General features: G+C 62.1%; 1 protein-coding gene across 2 annotated transcripts; it reads left to right on the forward strand.

Moving 5' to 3' along the window:
* Window positions 1–2,545: 2,545 nt before the first annotated feature.
* Window positions 2,546–12,973, forward strand: MAF1 (MAF1 homolog, negative regulator of RNA polymerase III). 2 transcript variants are annotated; one of them, XM_074167819.1, is made up of 8 exons: window positions 2,546–2,824; window positions 5,614–5,753; window positions 7,620–7,748; window positions 8,538–8,703; window positions 9,665–9,786; window positions 10,111–10,230; window positions 10,810–10,929; window positions 11,526–12,973. In XM_074167819.1, the coding sequence occupies exons 2-8, from the start codon at window positions 5,671–5,673 to the stop codon at window positions 11,545–11,547; spliced, it is 762 nt and encodes a 253-aa protein (XP_074023920.1). In that variant the 5' UTR covers window positions 2,546–2,824; window positions 5,614–5,670; the 3' UTR covers window positions 11,548–12,973. The 2 variants fall into 2 exon arrangements, with proteins under 2 accessions (XP_074023920.1, XP_074023921.1); XM_074167820.1 differs by lacking the exon at window positions 2,546–2,824 and having other exon boundaries at window positions 5,540–5,753; window positions 11,526–12,168.
* The last annotated feature ends 782 nt before the right edge of the window (window positions 12,974–13,755 follow it).

Below are 13,755 nucleotides of genomic sequence, written 5' to 3' on the forward strand. Positions count from 1 at the left end.
ATCTAATCTAAATCTCCCCTCTTTCATATTAAAACCATTACCTCTCGTCCCACCACTACACTCCCTGATAAAGAGTCCCTCCCCTCTCTCAAAGTGAAGCTCAGGAGACATCTTGAGACCACTTGGGCTCCGTGACACCAACTTTTGGGGGGAAATCAGTTCCTTCCCCCCTTTTAGGAGGCTTGGGGGAAGCCCTTCCCCACACATTCATGGGCTTCCCACCCCAGCTCCCGGCCCCAGTCCCTTCTTGGGGGGCCCAGGTCCCGCTCCCCACCCCGGGAAACACCGTTTGGCTCATGCCGGGGCGTTCTCTGGTGTTTCTGGTAAAATGGCAGATGGGGAGGGGGCGGGGAGGGGAGGGAGGGCTCTGCGCAGGCACCTGCGGCTGCGGGGACACCGGCAGGAAGCGGCCAAACGCCGCTTCCATCCTTCTCCGGGTCCCTAAGAGCCGCCTGCGCCCCGTGGGGCCGGGGAGGGGGGGCTGGAAGGAAATTGGAGAGAAACCCCCAGTTTCCTGGCCCTGCCTCCCAGTTTCAATAAAAAAGCCCTGCCAAGTCCCCACGCCAGGATTCAAGGAATACGGGGGGAGGGAAAAAAGGAGAGAAACTGGTGAAAATCCTCTCCCAGGGGCAGTTTTCCTTTTGGTTTGTCTGTCTGGGGGGTAAAAATAACCCCGGAAGGGCTGCCGGGGCCCCTCCGCCCCCGTGTCCCGGGGGAGGGAATCCAAGGGAGGAAGGAACAGAGCGTTTTTTGGCCACGGAGCGGAGCCCGGGGGCCACCGTCCCAGTCGGAAAGGGCTGTCCCTGACACACGGCCTCCACGCCGGGAGGAAAACACCCAGAAAAACACGATTTCCATTTGCGGGGTGCCGAGGGGCACCCAGGGGAGCAGCCCCCACCCTGGGGGAGATCGGGGCGGGGGAAGGGGAGGTGTCTGTGGGGCTGCTGGCGATGGCTACCTGCAGCCAAAGGGGCTACTTCCAGCTCATCCTCTACCTTTGACAGGTCTGGGAGCCACTGGGCAACCAGCCAGGGCTGGGATTGAGGGGGGGGGGGTCGGCTCTTACCCTCTCCTGAGGATGAGGAGCCTCCGTCTCCCTCCCCACCCCCGTCCCCCTCCCCGGCACCCCTATCTGTCACCTCCGTGTCCCCTCCCCGAGCACCCCCCCGGCGCTGGGAGACTCAGAAGGGGAAAACTCCCAGCCCCCGGAGCAGGGTCGGAGAGGAGAGGGTCCCCCGGAGCAGGGCAGGGGGTGCCGGGGGGGGCTCGGCAGGAGGAAAGGGCTGGGCACCCCCGGGGCTGAGCAAATTGGGGGAAATCAGCCCGGAACGGGGACAGGGAGAGGTGGGTCCGTGGGAACCTCACGGGGTTCAACCGGGCCAAGGGCAGGGTCCTGCCCCCGGGGGGGGGGGGAGACCCCCGTCCCAGCCAGGCTGGGGGTGAAGAGGAAGGGTTTGGGGGGGCTGAAGGGGGGGGAGGGGAAAGCTGGCCATGGGCCGGCAACCTTGCACTGGCAGCCCAGAAAGCCCCCGTGTCCTTATGGTGACCCCTTCCAGTCCCTAAAGGGGCTCCAGAAAGCTGCGGGGGGCTCTCGATCGGGGAGGGGAGCCATAGGAGGAGGGGAAGGGTTTAATGTGAAAAAGGGGAGATTTAGGTGAGATGTGGGGAAGAAGCTCTTTGCTGTGAGGGTGGTGAGAGCCTGGCCCAGGTTGCCCAGAGAAGCTGTGGCTGCCCCATCCCTGGAGGGGTTCAAGGCCAGGTTGGACGGGGCTCGGTGCAACCCGGTTCCGGTGAAGGGACAGGAGGTCTCACCACGGTCCCGCCCCCCGTCCCCCCCCCCGCATACCGGAGGGGCTCCCCCCCCCCGCGTCTCCCCGTGTCTCACCGCGCCGCCGTCCGCCTCCGTGTGCCGCAGGCCCAGGCGGAATCGCCTCTGCCCGTCCTCCGCCGGTTGGACGCTGAGCTGCAGGCGGAGGGCGGCGGCGGCCGGTAACGGCGGAGGTGGCAGGGCTCCGCCAGCCCCGCCCGCACCGACATCAATACGGGTGGGCGGCGGCGGCGGCGCCGGGGCCGCGGCCGGGGCCGGGGCGGGGGCACCGGGCAGAGCCATCGCCGCCGCCGCCGCCTCCTCCTTCCTCCGCTTCCGCCGGTACTTCCGCCCGGCGACGGGATCCGGCGGAAACGCGCCCCCCGCGTCCGAGCGCGTCCGGTACCGGAACGCTCGGACGCGGGGGGGCGCGTATCCCGTCGGACCGGTAGCGGAACGCTCGGACGCGGGGGGCGCGTTCCCGCCGGACCGCAAAATCCGCGCCGGGTGATTGACAGCCGCTCCCCCCGTCTTTGTCCCCGGCAGCCAATCAGAACCCCGAGCGCTCCGACCTGTGGGGAGGGGTCTCGGGTCCTTCCCCGCGGAGGGCGGGCGCTCTGCCCTGACTGACGTCACTCTCAGCCAACGGGAGGCGAGATCGGCGGCGATTGCCAGCGCCGCCCTCCAATGGGGAGGAGCGGGGCTGTCAGCCGCCGCTCGGGTGGGGCCTGGCCGCTTGTTGTCGTCCGGTGCCGGAGGAGACGGTCGCTCGCTCGTTCGCTCGCCCCGGGAGGACTCTCAGGTCTCGCTCAGCCGCTCGCTCCGTCCCGAGCCTTCGGGGCCATGTCGCGGTGGGCGGAGGCCCGGTGGGCCGGCGCCAGGCGGCGGACGGCAGCCGAGGCGCACTCGCCCTCCTCGAGCTTTCCCCGGAGACGCCTGCCTTTAAAAGCGCCCCGAGCTTGAAGCCCTTCATTCGCGGCGAGGAGGCCCCGCCGGGACCGAGAGCAGGAAACGCCGGTAAGTCCGCGCCCACCCGCCCCCTCGGAGATTCCCCTTCACACCCCGGGGACTACAAGTCCCATCATGCACCGCGGGTGGCGGCTGGCGGGCGGGCGCGCCAGGGAGCGCGGGGCATTCTGGGAGCTGTAGTCACGGCGAGGCGGCGCCTCAGCCCGCCGCGCGGGGCAGGCTGGGACGGCGCGGCCCTTCCCCGCCGGGCCCTGTCACCTTTGAGCGGGTTTGAATTTAATGTTAAAACCCTTATTCGGCTCCGGAAGGGGGGGTGAGGGAGGTGTCGTGTCCGGAGCAGGGCGGGCAACGGCAGCTTTGAGACATGGACCTGTTGGAGTGGGGCCAGAGGAGGCCACGGAGATGCTGGGAGGGCTGGAGCCCCTCTGCTGGGAGGACAGGCTGAGAGAGTTGGGGGGGGTCAGCCTGGAGAAGAGAAGCCTCCGGGGAGACCTTGGAGCCCCTTCCAGTCTCTCAAGGGGCTCCAGGAGAGATGGGGAGGGACTCTTGATGAGGGAGGGGAGCGATGGGACAAGGAGGAAGGGTTTTAAGCTGAAAAAGGGGAGATTTAGGTGAGCTGTGGAGCAGAAGTTCTTTGCTGTGAGGGTGGTGAGAGCCTGGCCCAGGTTGCCCAGAGAAGCTGTGGCTGCCCCATCCCTGGAGGGGTTCAAGGCCAGGTTGGAGGGGGCTTGGAGCAATCTGCTCTGGTTGAAGATATGTCCGCCACAAACCTCTCTGCCCTTGACCTCACGGGCGTGGAGAGCCGGATCCTTCCTGCCCCACCACCAGCAGGAAGGAGCTGTTTCTCAGCGCCGGTGACTATTGCAGTGATAAAATCCATATCCCGTAAAATTCTCACTGTGTTGAAGGGATCCGTGGAAGCAGGGTGAGCTCCTGCTCCCTGCAGAGCACGGGGTCGGGCACCGGGGCAGGTTTTGGCATCCAAGGGACCTGTCGGCCCACAGTTTCGGAGGAAAATCCTTTGTTCGAGCAGCATGGCTGCTCGGGGTCAGTGTTTTATTGCCAACGCTCAAGTTTCCCACTGGCTTTTCATTGCTGAAGAGGTGCTGGGGAGCGCTGCCGGCCAGTCTCTGTGCCAGGAGGAGGGGGACATCCTTGTGGTGTAGGGATACCCTGGAAAATGTTACGCTTTCTGCCCCTGTACCTTGTGGTCTGGCGTTTGATCCCCCAGTTTTCCCTTCTCCGTCTTCCCAAGGCTCTTCCCAAGCTTGTTCCTTGGAAAAGGTTGAGAGAAAAGGTTGGGTTGTGGCAGGGGCTGCTGCGGAACGTCCCGCTTCTCCCCGGTGTGGAAGACTGAGCTATGCCGGGGGGGGGGACAGCCCAAATATCGCTGCTTTATTAGGCTGAAAGGACCCAGAGACCTGCCCCAAAGCGCGTCAGGGTGGTGGCAACTCGCTGTTCGTCTGTGTCCGGGGAAGTTCTATCCCCTTTGGAGGACTATCAATCTCTCTGGCAGCCAATATTCGATGCCGAGGGGGGATTGTGGAGCTGTTTTCTCCTCTCTGGGGTGTGGGAAGAGCCGCTTTCCCAGTCCCAGGCCGGGGGAGGGGGGTGTTGCTGACACCGGGTGGCTCGGGCTGTTCTCATCGGTGGCCTGGGTTCGTGGTCAGTGCTGAAGCTGCCTCATAGAGACGGCGTTTCCTTTTGTGCTGCTTTGACTTGACCGTCGTCAGGTTTAGTCACGAGGGGTAACGTCACAGTAAGAGTATCCCCGGCCCTGCTACGGTGTCGGTGTCACCGTCACGCAGTGGTGTCACCCTCACACCGTCCTGAAACTGAAGGAACGGGAGTCTGTTCCTTCTCCAGCCCCGTCGTGGTGACCAGGACAGGGATGGGGACTTGTTTTCTCCAGGGGGCCTGGAAGGTGCCATTGCTTCCTGGCATCGCTTCCCGGGAGCCCTGGCATCGCTTCCCGAGAGCCCTGGCATCCCAAGAGCCCTGGCATCCCTTCCCCGCCTGTTTACGGCTTCTCCCGTTACAGCTCCCGGAGAGGCCCCAAGCTGGGGAGGGAGCGTGGGCCGGTGCCCCCCGCCTTCCCCCTTCCCATCCAGCGATTTGCCCATCCCTATCCCTCCCGGGTGACGTTGCCCTGTGTCAAAATAGCTGGAGGCTGCCCTCTTCCTCGCAGCTGGGAGGACAGTTAGCCAGTTAACTGGTTAACCAGTCCTGGCGTCGGTCCTGCCCTTGGCTGAGGGCGCTGGCAGACCATGGAGGAGCAGCTCCCCGGGGGGCTGCGGTGACCACCCTAACCCTGCCCCCAGGGGCTTGTCCGGGGCATCTGTGCCCCCCAGCCCGTGGCAGAGCGAGGGCCACATGCTCTTCCCCGCCTTCGAGGCCAAAAAAAAAAAAAGGCTGGTGACCTTCAAAAGCGAGGAGGGAACTCCCCGGCAGGGCACGTACCCGAAGCCTCGGTGATGCCGGCACGGCCCCCTGGCACGGGGTGGGCGCTCGCCGCCGGTGCCGCGGGCGAGCCGGCTCTTTGTCACCCAGCCAAAGCGACACAGCGGCACGTAGGATGGGATGGGACGGGAGGTGTGGGTGCGTCGGTGTGGGTGCGTCCCTCTTCTTTGTTTTTTTTTTTCTTTCCTTTCCCGAAGGAGGTGTTGGCTTCCCGACTTTCCCTCTGGGCATGGAATCGTTTTGGCTGGGGAAAAAAAAAAAAATAGGCAACAAAACCCTTATGATGACCGAATCCAGGGCCCCGACGGGGCTGGCAGCTCTGCCGCGTGCCCTCGGGCAGCTCCTGCCCCGGGTACGAGGGTCCCTTTCCCTGGCAGGATACGCACACTTCGCAGCAGCCGTCGCACAGGGAACCCGCCCCGCAAGCCGAGACGATGAAGCTGTTGGAGAACTCAAGTTTTGAAGCAATAAACTCCCAGCTGACGGTGGAGACGGGAGACGCTCACATCATCGGCAGGTGAGTGCGGGCAGCTGCCTGCTCTCTCGCGGGGGAACGGGGCTGATTTCCCTTGATTTTGCCCCAAGAGCAGCGGTGGAAGGTGTTTGTGGTTGGGCAATCTGTCCCCGATCCTGCTGGAGGGGAGATCGCTGCTAACTCAGAATCATGGAGTGGTTTAGGTGGGAAGGGACCTTAAAGAACATCAAATCCAACCCCCCACCCTGGGCAGGGACACCTCCCACCAGAGCAGGTTGCTCCAAGCCCCCTCCAACCTGGCCTTGAACCCCTCCAGGGATGGGGCAGCCACAGCTTCTCTGGGCAACCTGGGCCAGGCTCTCACCACCCTCACAGCAAAGAAGTTCCTCCCCAGATCTCACCTAAATCTCCCCTTTTTCAGCTTAAAGCCCTTCCCCCTCCTCCTATGGCTCCCCTCCCTGATCCAGAGTCCCTCCCCAGCTTTCCTGGAGCCCCTTGAGGGACTGGAAGGGGCTCCAAGGTCTCCCCGGAGGCTTCTCTTCTCCAGGCTGACCCCCCCCAACTCTCTCAGCCTGTCCTCCCAGCAGAGGGGCTCCAGCCCTCCCAGCATCTCCGTGGCCTCCTCTGGCCCCGCTCTGACAGGTCCATGTCCCTCTGCTGTTGGTGGCCCCAGAGCTGGAGGCAGCACTGGGGTGGGGGTGTCTCCCCAGGGCGGAGCTGAGGGGCAGAATCCCCCCCCCGCCCTGCTGGGGATGCAGCCCAGAGTACGGGGGGCTTTCTGGGCTGTGAGCACACGTTGCCAGCCCATGGCCAGCTTTTCCTGCCCCCCAGTCACCTGGAAAACCTTTTTGGGTACCTCTGAGGGTGTCCTTTGGCCACTCTGTGAGCATCCATGCAGCCACCTCAGCTTGGGGTGGCAGCAGGAGCTCCTTCTGCTGGTGACCCAGCGAGAGAGTTGGTCCTTTGCCAGCCCTGGACCTATTTTTGGTCCCGGCTGAAGGGCTCCTTTTCAGGGCTGCTGCTGGCAGGGCTTTGGCTGGCGGCGGTGAGACAGGACACTGTGGTGGCGAGGAACCATTTCTGCCCCAAACTGGGCTTTGCAAGCCACCAGTGAGGCAGCCTGTGTGTGGGGAAAGCTTCTTGGGGTGGCTCTGGTGGTGGCCAGCAGGTGGAGAGAGGTCATCCTCCCCCCTCTGCTCTGCCCACAGCTGGAGCACTGGAACCAGTTGTGGGCTCCCCCAGTTCCAGAAGGACTGGGAACTGCTGGGGAGAGTCCAGGGGGGCTGCGAGGATGATGAGGGGCTGGAGCATCTCTTGGCTGAGGGACCTGGGGCTGTTCAGCTGGAGAAGAGCAGGCTGAGAGGGGACCTCATCCATGCTGATGAGCATCTAAAGGGTGGGGGGCAAGAGGATGGGGCCAGACTCTTCCCAGTGGTGCCCGGGGACAGGACAAGGGGTGACGGGGACAAACTGGGACACGGGAAATTGCAAAAAAAAAAAATCAGGAAAAAGGTCTTTCCTGTGAAGATGCCAGAGAGGGTGTGGAGTTTCCTTCTCTGGAGATCTTCAAACCCCCCCTGGACACATCCAACCTGCTCTGGGTGACCCCGTGGTGGGGTGGGACTGGGGGATCTCCAGAGGTCCCTCCAACCCCCAGAATTCGGTGATTCTGTGATATGTCCATAATTACATGTAAATAAATGGGTTTGTGGCAGCCTCGTGCAGAGCTAAGACCAGACGCCATGGAAAGGGTCATTCCCAGGGGCTGGAGATGCTTCGCCTGTGCTGCCACCTCCTCCAAGTCCCCCCATGCCACCAGGGCACTGGGCCACCAGCTTCGTGGTGCTGCTGGCCACCTCCCGCTGGTGGCTGCGATGGCCTCAGATGTGGTGCCCTGTGTCTCCACAGGATCGAGAGCTATTCGTGCAAGATGGCTGGTGATGACAAGCACATGTTCAAGCAGTTCTGCCAGGAGGGCCAGCCCCACGTCCTGGAGGCCCTCTCGCCTCCGCAGACCACGGGCATCAGCCCCAGCAGGTACGGGCCGGGGGGTGGCATCTGCCAGGCTCCAAACCACCGGGGGGTTGGGATTTACGGAGGGAATGATCCTTGGTTGGGGGCTGGTCTCATTTCTGTGGCTGTTCAGGTTGTTTATAGACAGGATTATGGAACTATTGAGGTTGGAAGGGACCTTTCAGCTCCTGGAGTCCCACCACGGACCCAGCACTGACCAACCCAGCACTGACCCGTGTCCCTCAGCACCACCAATGCCCGGCTTTTCAATCCCTCCAGGGATGGCAACTCCACCACTGCCCTGGGCAGCCTCTGCCAAGGCTTCCCAGCCCTTTCCAGGAAGGAATTTTCCCCAACATCCATCCTAAATGCCCCCTGGCCCAACTGGAGGCCATTTCCTCTTGCTCCTTGGGAGAAGAGACCGACCCCCCCCTGGCTACACCCTCCTTTCAGGGAGCTGTAGAGAGCGATGGGGTCTCCCCTCAGCCCCCTTTTCTCCAGGCTGAACCTCCCCAGCTCCCTCACAAGTTCTCCAGCCCCTTCTCCTTGGTCTCCAGCCCCCTCCCCAGCTCCGTTGCCCTTCTCTGGACACGCTCCAGCCCCTCAATGGTTTTCCTGTCTTGGGGGGCCCAAAACTGGACCCAGCCCCTGAGGTGTGGCCTCACCAGTGCCCAGTACAGGGGGGACCATCACCGCCCCAGCCCTGCTGGCCATGCTGTTCCTGATACAAGCCAGGGTGCTGTTGGCCACCTTGGCCACCTGGGTGCACTGCTGGCTCCGTGACAGCGCTAACCCTGCCCTTCTGCCCCTCAGGCTCAGTAAAAGCCAGAGCGGGGACGAAGAGGGACCCCTGAGCGACAAGTGCAGCCGCAAGACCCTCTTCTATCTGATCGCCACCCTCAACGAATCCTTCCGCCCGGACTACGACTTCAGCGCTGCCAAGAGCCATGAGTTCAGCCGGGAGCCAAGCCTCAACTGGGTACGTCAGCAGGTCCTGCAGCCCTGCACCCCTTCTCGGGGGGGGTTTCCGTGCCTCTGTCCTGGAAAAGGAGGCAGCCTGGATGTGGTGGTGGGGGGTCTGGTTCTTTGGGAACCCCCCAGTGCTGCTGCCATCCTGGGTAATCCTCCCCAGGGCATTCCTTGCTCCCTCCTCCAGCGGCAGCCTGAGGATGAGGCAGTCCTTGTCCTTCCCAGGAAGAGTTTTTGGGGTGTCTTTTCCAACAGCCATCCCGGGGTGCTTTAGAATCATGGAATTCTCCAGGTTGGAAGGGACCTTTCAGCTCCTGGAGTCCCACCATGGACTCAGCACTGACCAACCCACCACTGACCCGTGTCCCTCAGCACCACCTCTGCCCGGCTTTTCAATCCCTCCAGGGATGGCAACTCCACCACTGCCCTGGGCAGCCTCTGCCAAGGCTTCCCAGCCCTTTCCAGGAAGGAATTTTCCCCAACATCCATCCTAAATGCCCCCTGGCCCAACTGGAGGCTGTTTCCTCTTGCTCCTTGGGAGAAGAGACCGACCCCCCCTGGCTACACCCTCCTTTCAGGGAGCTGTAGAGAGCGATGGGGTCTCCCCTCAGCCCCCTTTTCTCCAGGCTGAACCCCCCCAGCTCCCTCAGCCGCTCCTCACAAGTTCTCCAGCCCCTTCTCCTTGGTCTCCAGACCTCTCACCGCCTCCGAGGAAGCTCTTTGCTGGGGGAGACTTGGGCTGTGTGTGTCCCCTGAGATCCTCTGATGGCTTTTCCCTCTCCAGCCACGTCGTTTCCCTGCTCCCCCATCTCCGCGCTCCCACCTCGGGGCCCTGAACGAGCCCAACAGTGCCCTGGCTGTCTCGTTTCTGTCCTTCCATGGTCATTGTCAGGCTCCGGTGTCCCCTCTCGATGGAGGAGGGCAGATGGTGGCCCCCTGCTCCCCTCACTGGCCCCGCTGGCTCTCTCTAGGTGGTGAACGCTGTCAACTGCAGCCTCTTCTCTGCCGTCCGGGAAGATTTCAACGCCCTGAAGCCGCACTTGTGGGACGCCGTCGACGAGGAGATATGTCTTTCCGAGTGTGACATCTACAGGTAACGGGGCAACCGCTCGCCCCCGGGCCCAGATCCCGGCCCCTTTGGCACACGCTATGAGAAATAGAGTGATTCTTCAGTAAAAGGTCGTGGTTTTGGTGTGTGGGAGCAGGGTAGGGTGTCTCCTCACCGGAGCTGGCTGGCTCCCGGCTCCTTGCTGCTTCCATCCCCTCCCATGCACAACTTCCACGCTGAGGTGGCTCCCAGTTTGCCCAGTCTCCACCTTTCCTCCCTCCAGCACGCAGCTGGGACGAGAGAGAGGGGGGTTGTGCCGGGAGCAGAGCATGGCGCGGTGTTTCTCATCCCTTCATTTTGCTCTTGCAGCTACAACCCCGACCTGGATTCGGACCCCTTTGGAGAGGACGGCAGCCTCTGGTCCTTCAACTACTTCTTCTACAACAAGAGGCTGAAGAGAATTGTCTTTTTTACCTGTCGTTCCATCAGGTCAGGCCACGTGGCATTGAATCATGGAATGGTTTGGGTGGGAAGGGACGTTTAAAGCCCCCCCAGTGCCACCCCCTGCCCTGGGCAGGGACACCTCCCACCAGAGCAGGTTGTTCCAAGCCCCCTCCAACCTGGCCTTGAACCCCTCCAGGGATGGGGCAGCCACAGCTTCTCTGGGCAACCTGGGCCAGGCTCTCACCACCCTCGCAGCAAAGAACTTCTTCCCCAGATCCCATCTCAATCTCCCCTTTTTCAGCTTAAAACCCTTCCCCCTCCTCCTATGGCTCCTCTCCCTGATCCAGAGTCCCTCCCCAGCTTTCCTGGAGCCCCTTGAGGGACTGGAAGGGGCTCCAAGGTCTCCCCGGAGCCTTCTCTCCTCATACTGGGGGGCTCCAACCCCTTGGGGGGCACTGCCCCATCCTCCCCCTCCTTCCCATGGGCTCACTTTGGACACGGCAGAGACTCTCAGCAGGGACCTGAGTCCACCAGAGAGAGGAGCGGCATCTCTCCTTTGGCTTCCCCGTTTTGGGGGGTCCCAGCCGGGCACTTAGATTGTGCTGCCCCTTTTTCCCCCCCCAGCGGCTACGCCTACAACCGCTCGGAAGCGGGCAACGAGCTGGACATGGATCTGGGTGAAGAGGATGCAGAGGAGAACAGAGATGCGGGTGACACGGAGAGCGGCAGCATCGAGGAGGAGAGGTGGGTGAGCTTGGCGTGTGGGGCTAGGGGCTCCCACTCCCCGGGAGAGGGGCTGCAGCTCCCCTGGAATGATGGAATTCTCCAGGTTGGAAGGGACCTTTCGGCTCCTGGAGTCCCACCATGGACCCAGCACTGACCCATGTCCCTCAGCACCACCTCTGCCCGGCTTTTCAGTCCCTCCAGGGATGGCGACTCCACCACTGCCCTGGGCAGCCTCTGCCAAGGCTTCACAGCCCTTTCCAGGAAGGAATTTTCCCCAATATCCATCCTAAACGCCCCCCTGGCCCAACTGGAGGCCGTTTCCTCTTGCTCCTTGGGAGAAGAGACCGACCCCCCCTGGCTACACCCTCCTTTCAGGGAGCTGTAGAGAGCGATGGGGTCTCCCCTCAGCCCCCTTTTCTCCAGGCTGAACCCCCCCAGCTCCCTCACAAGTTCTCCAGCCCCTTCTCCTTGGTCTCCAGCCCCCTCCCCAGCTCCGTTGCCCTTCTCTGGACACGCTCCAGCCCCTCAACGCCTTCCTTGTCATGGGGGGGCTCCCACTCTGCCCCCCACCCTCCTCCTCTGGGTGGTAACGACCCCTTTTTCTCCCTTTCCAGGCTGCAGGTTATTTGCATGTGACCTCCCGGAGTGGCTCCAAGTTGCCCGGCGGCACCCAACCCTCCTCCCGTGGCCACCCCGAGCGCCCCCCACCCCGTCCGCCCCACGGCATCGCTCTGCCCCACTCATACACTGGAGAATTCCTCTTCCCCCCCCGCCGGCGTTTGGGGAGCAGGAAGGACTGAAAAGCCGCCGCCGTGTCCCAGCCCGAGACAACGTCCCCTCGCCCTGGTGTGCTGCCGGCCACGTTGCCCCTTCCCCTGGCCCCGTGGCCCCCGCCCTGGGGCCGGCCCGACGGCGGTGGGGGAGCTCCCCGAAGCTTTGCTGCACTTTATGGCTCATCTCCTGTGGCTGCACTGACGCCCCCCCAGACCCCTCGGACGGGGGGGGCTGAAGCCGGGCTGGATTTTTTTTTATTTCCCCCTTCGAGCACTTTTTTTGTTGTTTTTCCCCCGGACTGGTTTGGACCCAGCGAACGCCGTCCCGGCCACAGAGGCCACGGAAATTTGTCGGGGGGGGGGGGGGACGACACACACACCTCCGCCCGGCCCCCCCCATCCTCCCCCTAAGCAGCGTGCGTTTGAGCCCCCCCACGAACTGTCCTCGGCTCCTTGACCCCCCCCAGAAGAGTCCGTTTGTTTCAAAGAGGTCTGCTTTGCTTTTTGCCCCCCCCCCCAACCCCCCCCCCCCCAGTGTTTTGTTTCTTTTTTTCTGCTCTTTTGGTTTTGTTGGTTGTGTTTTGCTTTTTTTTCACCTTTTCCTGGGGGGGGGGTGGTGGCACCAAGCAGCCCCTCACCCCCCACCTGCCGGAGTTTTTTTTTTTTGGGGGGGGGGGGGCGGTTTATTTAAACCACAGCTGACTTTTGTATGTGTGTGTGTGTCCCCCCCCAGCCCCACTGGGGGCTGAGCAGCTTTTGGGGGCGGTGGAGCAGGTGCCCCAAGGCTGGAGACTCCCATCCTTTTTGGTGCGGGGGGGGGGGGGGGGGGCTTCCCTGCATTCCCCCGGGGCTCGCTGGGAGGCGAGAAGCTGTGGGTGATGGTGCAGCCCCGGCTCCAGCCTCCGGGGGGGGGGATGACAGATGGATGGACAGACAGACAGACACCCCCCCCCGGCTCCTCTCCCTCCCCGTGACTCTTCAGAAGCTCCCAATTGGAATTTATTTCCTTGTCGTTCTGCAGGACGGACCTGAGCCTCCCCCCTGTCCCCCCACCCGGGGAAGGGGTTTTCCTTCCGCTCCCCCCTTTTTGCCCCCCGGGAAAAGCTGTGGGGACCCTCGTTCCTCCCCTCTGCACCCTTGGGGGGGGGACGGACGGAGCAGGATTTGTCATACACACACCCCCCCTCCTCGCTGCTGTGGCTGCCTCCCCCGTGTCACCCCCGGGGGGGGGCACATTGGACTTCACGGCATAAAGCAATGTATCCTCACCCCAATAAAGGGGTTCTGTCACTCGCCACCCCTTCCTTGGAGGTCCCCGTGGCCACCGGGGGGGGTCTCGGTGCCTCTGGGACGCAGGGCCCCCCAGGGGACAGAGGTTGGGCCATCCCGGTGTGTGTGTCCCCCCCTCCCCGGCCGCCGCGCAGGAGCCCGGTCCCAAACGTCGTTAGGAAGGCACCGACTAACGAAGAGGGCAACTGGGGTGAACTGGGGTGGTCCCAGTTCCTGCTGCGACGGCCGGTGGGCTTGGGTTTGGGTTGAGAAACACCAAATTTGATGTATTTCACTGAGATTCGGTGTTTGTTCCCCTGACGTGTGTGTGTGTGTCCCCACCCCGGGTGGCAACAGCGGGTTCCCCCCGCCCCGGGTCTCCCCTTCCCCTCGGGTTATCCGTTTAGCCTCTATTTTATCCATTTATTTTATAGATTTATCCTCTATTTTATCGATTTATCCTCTTATCGCTTTATGGGCTTCATCCTCTATTTTATCAATTTATCCTTATTTTATGGTTTTATTGCTTTATCCTTTATTTTCTCACTTTATCCTCCATTTTATCACTTTGTTTTATTGATTTATCCTCTATTGCTTCATCCTCTATTTTATCCATTTATTTTATCAATTTATCCTCTTATTTTATCGCTTCAATACTCTATCGATTTATCCTTATTTTATTGATTTATTTTATTGCTTTATCCTTTATTTTCTCGCTTCATCCTCTATTTTATCACTTTGTTTATCGATTTATCCTCTGTTGCTTCATCCTCTATTTTATCGCTCATTTTGTCGATTTATC

The sequence above is a fragment of the Numenius arquata genome, unplaced genomic scaffold (genome assembly GCF_964106895.1).
Source record: "Numenius arquata unplaced genomic scaffold, bNumArq3.hap1.1 HAP1_SCAFFOLD_1604, whole genome shotgun sequence".
Taxonomy (NCBI): Eukaryota; Metazoa; Chordata; class Aves; order Charadriiformes; family Scolopacidae; genus Numenius; species Numenius arquata.

Excerpts from the sequence above, each read along its gene's own strand:
- MAF1 (XM_074167819.1), top strand. The coding sequence starts at position 5,671 with ATGAAGCTGTTGGAGAACTCAAGTTTTGAAGCAATAAACTCCCAGCTG. Across the intron at positions 5,754-7,619 it reads GACGCTCACATCATCGGCAG|GATCGAGAGCTATTCGTGCA; the intron begins GTGAGTGCGGGC and ends GTGTCTCCACAG. Across the intron at positions 10,930-11,525 it reads GGCAGCATCGAGGAGGAGAG|GCTGCAGGTTATTTGCATGT; the intron begins GTGGGTGAGCTT and ends CTCCCTTTCCAG.